This window comes from Cannabis sativa, chromosome 1 (assembly GCF_029168945.1).
Source record: "Cannabis sativa cultivar Pink pepper isolate KNU-18-1 chromosome 1, ASM2916894v1, whole genome shotgun sequence".
Taxonomy (NCBI): Eukaryota; Viridiplantae; Streptophyta; class Magnoliopsida; order Rosales; family Cannabaceae; genus Cannabis; species Cannabis sativa.
The window spans coordinates 47,186,397-47,198,863 of record NC_083601.1 but is presented as its reverse complement, the minus strand read 5'-3'; the positions used below and the strand labels follow the sequence as shown (position 1 = coordinate 47,198,863).

At 29.4% G+C, this 12,467-nt stretch overlaps 1 protein-coding gene across 1 annotated transcript; it reads left to right on the top strand.

Moving 5' to 3' along the window:
* Positions 1–3,598: 3,598 nt before the first annotated feature.
* Positions 3,599–7,295, top strand: LOC115707896 (uncharacterized). The gene is made up of 5 exons (XM_030635992.2): positions 3,599–4,149; positions 6,009–6,062; positions 6,319–6,381; positions 6,481–6,549; positions 6,649–7,295. Exons 1-5 carry the CDS (start codon positions 3,820–3,822, stop codon positions 6,916–6,918), a joined length of 786 nt encoding a protein of 261 aa, XP_030491852.2. The 5' UTR covers positions 3,599–3,819; the 3' UTR covers positions 6,919–7,295.
* Positions 7,296–12,467: the final 5,172 nt, after the last annotated feature.

Genomic DNA, 12,467 nt, shown 5'->3' with positions numbered 1-12,467 from the left:
ATCAATATACCATAGAGATCTTTATTCTCAACCTCTAAAGATTTGACAATGCAATTAATGACAATGATCAAAAACCACATTCCATTGGAAAAAAGCTTAATTTTGAGATAATAAGTCTACCCAATAAGTCTCATTCTTGAAAACATTCTAGAAAAAATCCAGTCACCATTATTAGACCAAATGAAAAAAGAACCTTTACTTTTCATCATTCTATTATTAATGAGGTCACAAACAAATGAATCAAGATCTAAGAACAAAAAACACAACTGTCTATATATCCAATAAGAAGACTTCACTATTTTATATAAACTAAATATTTATTAATAATTAACATTTTTAGAGGCTAGCTCTCCATTGCTATTCAAAAGTAAATATTGGGAGAATTATAGTATTCACTTAATTTACAACGTAACATTCAAACCTTAGATGAGGTAAATATAAACTAACTAGCCAATGTTTTTTTTTTTTCCCTTTTTGGTAGTTAAATTATACGAAGACATATGAATTTATATAAACATTTTTTAGTAGTAAGTTTATATTTCCTTGAGACTATTTAATATTTATTAGTCTCAAGTAAATATTATTTTCAATCTTATATTTTGTAAAAATTATTGATTAGACTCTATATTTTGTTAAATAATAAATTAAAAATTTGTAATTTTTAAAATAATACTAAATAGTATTCTAAACTAATTATTTTTATCAAAATAAAACTTAATAATAAGTATTATGACAAATGTAGTTATAAGTGAGGCATATATTTTTATAAGTGACTATTCTAACCAAACATATATCAAGTGCACTCTTGTGGAGCATTGCTATTGACACTATTACACATTTTATAAGTGGCACTCTAGTCTACGATTAGTTAGCGATATTTTTTAAAATTATTTTCTTAAATTATATGAAATCCGATACTTAATTATACGAATAGCAGTATGACACCAACGAGGGTACTAAGTACTAGTGGCCTTTTAGTAATTATGTGTATGTATATTTTTTTTTAAAATAAGAGAATTGCTAAAAGGTACTATTAGTATCTAGCACACTATTTCGTGTCATACTTTTATTGATATAATTAAGTATCAGATTAGATATAATTTAAGAAAATAACTTTTAGGGAATATTTTTAACTAATCATAAGGCGCTACCTATAGAAAGGGTTAAGGATTACTAATGCTCAATTACAAACTCTAATAAATTAATGTAGGATTAATTGTATAAATGTGAATGAGATATCTAATAAAAAGTATTGCTAACATCAATCAAACTAATCATATGACATGCACAAAAAGTGTGCATTGTATAATCAAAATAACAAAAAAAAAAAAATATATAGCATTGTTAGAAATTGATGACAAAAAAGAAAAAAGAAATTGATGACACTACGTACAATAAATATAGCATTGTTAGAGAGTTAGTAATCCCTCTCTCTTATTCTTCTCTCCAAACACAATGTAATGTATAACAATTCTTGGCATTTATGAAAGATCCAACTGCCCAAATATAACTAAATAATTGACCATAATTAATAAAATATACAAAGAAAATAAAATGTTACATTTTAATAGATTAGTAGTATCCAACAAATATTATAATTAATTTATTTAATTTTAATAAAATGTTACATGCTACTATGCACTGTGCTTATAATTGTATCCTATAAACAGTAGTTAATAATTAAAATACGTGATATTTGATATTGAATTACTTTATATGACCCCTCTTAAAAATATTATCTAGGTACGGTTATCATTTAGTAATTTTTTTTAAAAAAAATAATTAGTAATTTTTTAATAATTATTAAATTAAACTATATATAAAAACTAATATTTAAATACATTAATAATAATATAGTAAATAAAAGGAGAATTATGGTTCAGAAATTTTTGGATAAAAGTCATTATCAATTGCTGTAGCATTTCCTACATAAGTTCATAACATAAATATATAGACACACCAAATATTTATGATTTGAGAGAAGTAAGAAAAAGAAGAAGAAAAGCATTATTTGACAATGTTGCTGAAATTTCCACAAAGAATACCTACCTACCGTACCAAACATACCCCTATCCCAAAACACCATATATCTCTCTGTGTCTTCTTTCTCAAGCAATCAAACCCCTAATCTTATTGCTTATTTACCAAAATACCCTCACACGTGTGACCCGGCACGTGTGTCAAGTTAGCCCAAAAAGCGGAGCGGAGTGGGGTGGAATAATAACAGAGAGTGTGTGAAGTCAGGTTAGGCAGCGAGTCACGCTCTTCATACAATAACGAACTAAATGTGTTACAACTTCAAATCTTATCTCCACGCGATCAATTCGCGCGTGCTTCCACGCTCATTTCGTGAATTGTGACAGCTGTACAATTTTATAGTCGAGATATAAGTAAGTGGCCATATGGGTCAAAAATGGATCCATGAATGGATCCGATCCGAATTCCATTATCTTATTTTTATACCTTACTTGTTCAAAATCATGCTTTCTAGAGCCACGTTGACCTTAAAACATCATTATTGTAATGTTTTTTTTTTGTTAACACAACACTTTCATTTTTAAACATTCAAATGCTACTACGTAGAAAAGGAAGAAAAAAAAAGTGTTAGATACTTATTTAGCTTTTTAAAAAGTCCTCAACTTTGTTTTTCCCGAAAAGAAAAACGACAAGAATGTTTACAATAGAAAAATTAGAGATGTACATAGAAGAAGAGCATGGGCTTGCATTTAGTACAGTTGATTCCCCATTTGATAGTGTTTCATTAATTGTACCATATATATATAACTGATATATATATAAAAATAAAAATAATAAACGCTCATAAATTTAATTGATTAATTTTACCTAACAAGTTTTAACTACATTTCTATATATACATAAAAAGCATCATATTGACAAGTGGTAAAAAATATATATATATTAAGAAACGAGACTTACAACTCACAAAGTCACAAAGTACAAAGCATACCATATTTGGGTGACCGTTTAAAATAAATATGAAGATCCAATCCATTACTATTTAGTACCTAACCAAAGGTTTAAACTATCACTGATTAAATTTATTTATTTATTTACACTGATATCTTGTATGTTACTCAATATATAAAACCAAAAAGTTTATTTGTTTTTCTGAAGAAAAAAAAAATTATAAAAATTAGCACTTGAAAATTTCTAATTTTAAATAAAATAAAATAATTTTATTATTATATAACTGAAAGCATCTCCATTCCATACTTTTAACACAAACATAAACATGCCACATCATTAACTGACAATATCAACATTTTAGTCTCTCTCAGTTACCTTCTTTCCCATTCTTTCCCCAGGTTCAAACAAAGCGCGTGTAAATAACCTTCCTTAAACCAATCCAGACCTAAACAACAAAAAAAAAAAAAACCCTATCTTCTAAATATACAAGCATTAAGCTTAGCCAAGGTATATAATAGGTCAGTCAGCATTGCCACGTGGAGCTTAACTGAGGGCCCCACACTTAGTGAAATACGCAAAAGGAAGGAAGCTTAAGAGAGGGACACATTTTTAATTCTAATTTTTAATTTTAATTATTTATTTTTTTTGTGTTGAAAAAAGGAAGAAAGGGTTGTGAATGAGCATCTACTCCCCCACCAGACACAAAAAACAGTGATACAGAGACCCACATATAAAAACCCACCATTTATATTCTTCCATATATATATTTCAATTACAATACAATACATATATACATAAATACAAACTCTCTCTCAATTTTTTACATTTTCTTTTCCAATCTTCACAAAACCTCATCTTTTTCTTTCTCTCTCTTCAAATTTGAAAGTCGACATGAGTGACGACGATTGGGTAAAGCTTGCCATGAACGACGACGTCACCGTCGCCGACCTTCTTTTCCGTTTAAGAAAAGCTGGATACGAACGCCGTCGCCGACCTCCACCACCGAGACAACCCTCTCCTCCTTTGAAGCTTTATTGGAGCGTGAGACAGAGACGGTCTTCGAAGCCTATTGTGAAGAAGAAAAGTGATTCAACCAGAGCTAGCCCTACCACACCGCTTTCGTGGAGCGGTGCCACCTCTGTCAGCGGCGGCGGCTGTGCCATCGACGGCTTTGAGGAGTCCAGTAAGCCGTCTAAGCTTACCGGCGGCGCGAGATCTAAGGTTTGTGAAAAGGTTTTTTGTATTGTTGACTGTTGAGTTTCTCTTCTCTTTCGTCTGTGTTGTCTTTTCTCTTTTCCCTGATTGTACGGCGACGAGGTTTGTCGTGTGGAGAGAGTCAGTCAGTCGACAGTTGTGTTTGGATACGGTGTCGTTTTTTCGCTCTTTTTGCCCTTTTTTTTGTAAGGACTAAAATGCCCCTGCTCAAGTTAGGTATTTTCATTACTTCCATTATTTGTTATCTGCGAAGAGAGAAAGAAAGTCAGATACGATGGATTCTCTCTCTCTGGTTTTCCAAACCTGTCAGATTTTCTTTTCTTTTTTTTTTTTTCGGTTTCGTTTTCAATCTTTTTAGGAGCCTTCTCATTCTTCCCAACATTCAGTATCTTAACCTAAATGACCATTTTGACCTCCGTTGCATGGGGATCTCCCGTAGCTGATTCGACCCCAGATCGCGTTTTCGCCGATTATCGTCATCTCGAGGATAATCGGTGGCGCTTCATTCTTATTCTTTAAATTACTAAAATACCCTTTTCTTTTTGAACTAAATGACTTTTCGTTTATCCGTGTACTTTTGAAAAAAAAAAAAGAAAAATCTTAAGAAAATTGATGACTTCTATTCAACGAAAAGAGTCAGAAGTTTAGAATGATTCTTCTTTTATCACGTTTTTCTCATAAAAAGACTTTAATACCCTTTCTTTAATAATTAATACAACCGCTCTCTCACGTCGGGGCCACCACTAGCTCCGGTGGCGGAGAAAGCGGAGATACATACACATATCCACGGAGTGAGTTAGTTCGTAACGATAATTCATATGTTAAAAAAAAAAAACAAGAAAGTCAAACGTCGTGTAAGCGTTTTTTTTTTTACAAGAGGGGTATTTTGGTCATTGGGAAAATTGGTCACCTGCTTTATCGGTGGCGTGTTTTCGTGGCAAAATAGGTCTGCGTGTGGTTTGGTGTAGTGTGGGTAGTGGTTGTGCACTTTATGTTGCTGGAAGTGGGAAATGATTCGGTGTAGTCGACACAGCGTTACGTATTATGCGGACGCAACAGTGAAAAAAAGAACACACACTAGTTTTTTAAGGGTCCCAGCGTCGTCGTTTCACGTGAGACACCGCTTTAGGGGAGGAGATCCCATAAAAATAAAATAAAAGACAAAAATACATATATATATATATATGTATATTAGTCAGTAAGATTATTCGAGTGACAGCTTTGATCTACTAGAGCTTGGAATTTTTATCCTTGGGCATTGTGAATAAATGGAGTTTATTTAATTTTTTTGGTGATTAGTTTGTCATTCCTCATTCTGTGACAGCCTGTCACTGTAGCTTTTATGTAATTGGGTTCCTAAAAGGTAGTGTTTTTTTTTGGGTCAAATTATTGTTTCATGTATGGAGTTGAAAGTTGAAAATTTGATAAGAAAATATCAAAGTAGGACAAAGTGTTTTTGTTTGTTTTTATATTTGTATATTTTTCTTTTGTGATGGAGTTATTATAGTGTGGGACCAGATAGAATTGTAAATGGAATATTGGGGTATTATGCAAGGCAAGATGACTTGTTTGTTATTGGTATTACAACCTTCAAAATATTATTAACTAACAGTATTAGGGTTCTTGCTTTATTGGAAACCGACGTTAGTGTATAAAACATTGAAAAGTCAACATTTTGAGATGGAGGGTTGACTTTATGTTTGAATTTGCCTTCTATTTGAAGTGGTTTGTGGTCACTGGTCATAATGTGAATATGCAAAAATGTGTTTTCACTATTTGGTCACTGAATTTTTGTTTTTTTGTGTGGTTTTTTAACTAGTTACATTTAAATTAGTGATTGATAAATGTTGGGTTTATGTGAACAGGTTTCTTCTGTCAAAGGTGAACCCACTACTTCCAAGAGACCAAGAAAGAAGAAGGTAATAAAATTAATCTATTACTATTACTATATTTTAACCAACAGTAAAAAGAAGAAAACAGAATAGCATAACCTTTTATTATGATATAACTTTAATTGTGTCTTGCTTTTGCTGTCATAAAACATTATAATCACTCTGTTCTACTTTTATTCTTTATTGTTTTTACTTATTAGGAGATCTAAATCTTTTTTTTTTATCTTGCTTTTGAGTAAAATTGAAGTAACATAAAATGCCTTGTTTTTTGTTTTAATGGCAGACATTAGCTGAACTTAAAGAGGAGGAGACTTTGCTATTGAGGGAAAGGAAAAAGTTGAAAACTGTATGTGTTTCACACACTATATTATTATATTCTTTCATTTATATCCCTTTCTATAAAAGTATGTATGGCTGTTGTTTCTCACATTCTTTCATTGAACAGGAAATTGCAACCATGCTTCTCAATATTGAGAAACAAAAAGCCACAAAAGAAAACTTCAACAGATTTAAGGTGTGACAAATGTCATTTGTAGATTTGTATAGTTGCAGTGTAAGAAGGATATAAGATTCTGACAATTCTTTCTTTCTTTCTTTGTTTTTCCCATTTCAGCTTCAATTGGATTCTCCACAAAAAGTTAAGACAGAAATTAGTTACCGAGCAGAACAAGTAGACGCTATAGCAGTTAGTAAACACGGTTCAATCTCGCAGCAAACAGAGGCGGATCAACGCAATCAGCTTGTTGCTCAACCACATCCGCCACAAGACGTAGAAGAATTAGAAAATGAGAAAGAAACTGGGTTTTGCTTGCCTGATCTAAATCTCCCAGCTGACACTGATTTCAGCTCTTCTGGTGGGGTAGTGTTATATGGAATAAGCTGAAAAGAAGCAAAGATTTTTAATATAGAATCAGATGCATACTGATATTAGTTTATTTGGTTATATTTTTTATTTTATTTTATTTTTCTTTCTTTAATCTAATTATGGGGATGAAGATTGAAGATTGAAGATCTTCAAGGGACATTTACACTTATTAAGGTAGAAAATCCTTTCATCCTAACTTTGTTTTAATTTTTCTCATTTCTTTGTTTTTTTTTTCTCTTAGGTTGAGCAATTGTAATTGTAAAGTAGAAAAAACAAATTACTACAACATTTGTTTTACTTTGGTTTCTTTTTTTTTTTTTTTGGTCCTACATACTGAGAAGGATAGCTTAGGTATCCTAACCATTAGTTCAATATAGTTCTCATTATTCATTATATATGTTTCTACTCTTGTCCAATATTCTTTAAGCATAACTTTCCTTTTGTTTCTTTTTTTTTTTAGTTACTTTAATTAATTTTGGTCACTTTTGAGTTCAATTTTGAAATAGATTTGTTACTTTTTCTTTTTCTTTTGTCTTTTTTCAGTTGCATTTGTTTAAAAGGTATCTCTTCTTAATAATTATGGCCATTACATTAATTTTCGTACTCTAAAGACCATTAAATGCCAATTCAATCCTGTAGGGGATGTACATGTTTGTACCTTAAGCGGCCCAATGGGCCTTAACATTTAAACTACTAGAACAACTGTCTTAAAAGTTCAACCAGTATCGCTTTGTAGATTTGACTTAGGGTTTATCCCATGTCTATGCTATGCTAAGTGCATGTAGAGATAAAAGAACTAGAAAGTAAAATCTTAATATCAGAAGAAAAAAAATAATTCAAAACTGAGTTTTAATTTCTGACCCACTAGAAAACCTACAAAATAAAAAATAAAAAAATTAATATATAATAAATATTAAATAAAATTCATACTAAACTTATTTATTCTCATCTGTATTATATTCATTACTGAAAGTAACTATATTAAATTTGATGTATTATTATTAGATTAAACTAACCTGACAAAATCAAAACTAGTCATATATTGGCTTTACAAAATTAAAAATAAGTCATCCCAATGAAATTGTTCTTATAAAATCAAAATTAGCTATACTCGTCTTATAAAACTAAAACTAACTACATTAGTCTTATAAAAAAAAAATTAGCCACATTAATCATACAAAATAAAACTAGCTGCAAAGTAATATAAATGAAATTTATTATAAACGTTGTTGATATTAATATAGAAATAAAACTGAAATTTTAATTAAAATTAATGTGTGATGAAATACCTATTTTTTTTTTTGACATGTAATTCATTCTTTAAATAAAATAATAATACATAATAATAAAAAATATTGAAACAAAACTTAAAAACAAATCAGGAAATAATCATAATATTAAAACGCAAACAATCAATCAAAAATTAACTTTAAATATTTGTATTTGGAACTGATTTTCCCGCATAACATTCGCTTCTATTAATTATTATTATTTTTTTTACCTTTGAATAATTAATTTATTGAGCTAATATATTTGATGCTTTTGTGTATTTTTTCTTATTGAAATTTCGCTACTCAGCCTGAGTAAAACCCATCTTTTTTTCTAAGGGATTACTTCATACCTGAAAGTGATAATTTGTTTACACTTTTGCCAAATAAAAAAAAAAGTCCGTAAAAGAAAAAAGAAAATCTGTTTCGTAGAAATTTCTCTTTTTCAATGGCACTATGCGCTATCTTCTGGTATGGTTGGGCTATTATGGGCTGGGCCGACTTCTCTAACTTTGTTATGTACGACTCTGCTCGGGGCTAAATGGGCCTGGGTTCGCAAGTATGTAATGTAGATATGCGTTGTAATGTGGACTAGGAAGTTGGAGTTTCAAATTGGTAGAGTTGGTTTTGGTCTTGCATTTACTTTGTTTTGAATTATTGTTTTGGAAATAAAAATTTGAATTTTGTATGTGAAAAATTGTTTCTAAATATGTAATTAGTTGTAGTGTAATTTTGTGTTTTTGAGTTTTAAAAAGTTGGATTTGTGATTTAGTTGGGAATCTCAAAATTAAAAAATAAGAGAGCATTTGAAGAGTTTTTAGATTTAATAATTTGAAAACAAAGAAAACATAAAATTGTTGTTTTCATTTTTAAACTTAAAACTTAAAATTATATCCTTTTTGAAAACACCCGTGTCAATCAAGTATTTTCATGTGGAATCAAAGGCCCTTTAAATTATCAAAAACATAAAATTGTCTTCAAATCTCAAACCAATTAATTACTTTATTAATTGCAGCTCTTTGTGATAAATTTCAGCAAGCTAGGAGGGTTGGAGAAATGGAAGTATGCTACTATCTTTTTCTACTTCAAATTAAGCATAGATTTTTGGCTAGCACTGAAACAAAGACTTGGTACTAGAGACTCATGATGGATTGTATTGTTTATATATATTAGCCACTTGAGTTGTGTTTTGATTGTTCTTACAGTTAATTGAGCTGCAGCATCAAGTGTTAAAGTGGATTCTGAATGGTAAAACCTCAAGAGGATCAAAAAGGAAGATTTACGTGATTTAATTATAGTAATTTTGCATAGTAAGAACAAAGTTTTATGGGATCATTCCCTCCCTACTCTTGATGATCAGGTAGTACTGTTTAGGAAGATTACTCAGATTGTTTGTAATATGAATTTAAAGAAAATGAGTAGGAAATAAGATAGAGAATAGGTGGAAGCTTTACATAAACATTTGTAAGATTAATTACTCTAAATTGTAAGATTTTGGCTAAAAATAAAAGGAGAACATGGATATAAGATTTGAAATAATGATTGTGCAAGTCAGTATAATAAAAAGAAGAACAAAAATAAGTGATAATGGGAAAGAAAAAGGTTTACGTTTTAATGATAATGATAAAATAAGGTAATAAGTAGATAGCATTTAGTTTTCTATCAAGTATCAACTCAATCAGACCCCAAGATATAAATATATATGTCAAATTAATCAATTAATTACATGGAAAAATGATGTGCTTTAATTAATTAATTACCTTAAAATTATATATAATGATGCAATATATGCACTATGTGACGTAGTTGTACCAAAATTAATTGCATCATTAATATTATTATTTTTGTGTAGTTTGTAATTGCATTATAGTTTTTTTTTTCTTCTTTTTTCTTTTGCTGGAATTCAACAATATGAGTAGTTTTTTTTTTCTTTGTTTATTCCTTTAGGAGAGTATAGTTGTTCTAGATAGATATTATGATTGTAACCCATTTTATACAAAAGGCTACAATTTTAGACTTGACGTTAAGTTTTTAAATCTTTGAATTGAAACTTTACTGTTATGTTAACAAAAAATAAAAATAATATTATTTTTACAACTTTACGTATGCGTATTTATAGGATTGACCAGCTGAGAGAGAAAAAGTAGCATAAAATCTGGACAAACACCACCAATAATAATATATATTTCTCAAATATGTAAATTAATTAATATAATACATGCATATAATAAAGGCTTAATTTTCCAAATAATTACAATTATTATATTATTACAGAGATGAATAGTAGTTAATCTCAGCATTACAAAAATAAGGTCCCCATAAGATTCTAAACTGTTAATTATTTACTATTCATTTCATGCACATACGTGCGTAAACATTTTATCTCCATATAGTTACCTAAGACAACTAGATCTATATATCTATATATAATATAATAAGCTAGCCCCTAATTAATCCGTCTAACAAAATAACCCTAATATATAATAAAAGTGTTAATTATATAAAACTAATCTTATAAATCAAAATACCATTACCAAGTTTTCGAATCAAGCTCCTCCATTTTATTACTAATATTATAATAATTATTGCAAACCTATATTACTTATATATATATATTATAATATTAATACTAAACAGCTGAGCTGGTGATCCCCACCACCGAACACTTAGGGGAGTTTTATAAGGTATGGATTGAATGTATTAGAATATTTAAAATTCGTATTTGTGCGGGTCAGATGTGTTAATTTACATGTAAAAATAATTGATTAAATTTAATCCAGACATATTTATATATATTTCAAAAATTAATATAGATCAAATGTATTTGTAAAGAATATTTAATTTAATTAAAATTAAATTTTTTAATGTGTTGTGTTAGCACGGCCCAATTAAATTGGACCCCAAAATGATACAGAAAGGGCTATCCAATTGAGAGAGGAAAATCACTCAGCTGGCTGATACAAGTCATGGAAAATCAGCTGGCTGATACAAGTCATGGAAAAGAAAAGGATGTGAGCTGCACTTCAACTGAAGAAGAAGCAGGGGAGAAAGCCATAGCCGAAGATAGAGTAGCTCGAGCCAAGCGAGAGAGAGGAAAGCCACGCATGAAGGACTATGTCTTGAAGATGGTTTGTTAGGCATAAAAGTTGTAACCGTTTATTGTTTTGCTTTTTCCTTTCTTGTTGCTGCTCATATAAAAGTGAACAATGTAAAGAATTGTGGGGGCTTTTTTTTTAATGAATTAGCAAATTGTTATTGGGAGATTTGCCTTGTTTCGAAGAAGACTAATTACTAACATGTTGTTAGAGATATAAAATAATAATAATTTAATTTATTTTGTTGTTCATTTAAAAAATAATTAATTCAACAAAAAAAATGCACTATATATGAGCAAAATATAATGAGTAGTACCCCCTACTTCCCTTCCCTTTTGTTTCACTTTTCATTATAAGCCGATCGAAGTTGAAGAACAAGAGGATTCAGTAGACAACGTCATCATCATTAGTGGCAAAGATGGTATATATATCAAACTTAGTCCTTGCCTTAAAACCTCTATATGGACATTATTGTATTATGAAAAATGATCTTTTTTTTTTAGGAAAATGAAAAATGAACTTTATATTAATATAGCTATAATTTCCTCCTCCATTATTGATTGTTTATAGAGTTTTGCTCCTCAAATTTTATTATTTTTTTAACAAGAATTTCTCTCCATTTTATTTTTGTTTGGCTAAAAATTTCCCTCAACTCAACTCACACCACTAGCTACATTATTTCTCTCTATTAAGAAATCCAAATACGTACCTTAGCTAACTCAACTCTCATCACTAGCTACTATAATTTTTTCAATTTATATATGCTCCATCCAATTATATATAATATTGCTTGTGACTATTTTATGTTTGGGCATTTAGAAAGTATTGAAATGGCTTTTTCACTATTTTAGTGTAATTTTTATATACTATACCCAAAAGTGAATAAAATTAAAGATATTCTATACATATAATTATATAACTTGTTCTATATTTTAAAGGTAACCATTAATGATGTCTATAAAAAAAATTATTAAGTCATTGATTTGAGATTAACAACTGATCAAAATGACAGAAAGCTTTTAGAAAAGGGTTGGAGTTTTTACTTTTTAATTTACTGCCTCGAATGAAGGTAAGGTAAATAGATAGATCGTAGAGAGTTGTAATGTATCAAGTTTTCTATCAAGTTTCAACTCAATAAGTCAATCACCCACATATATATATAATTAATATTAATTATAATTGGATGGGAAAAAATGATGTGTTT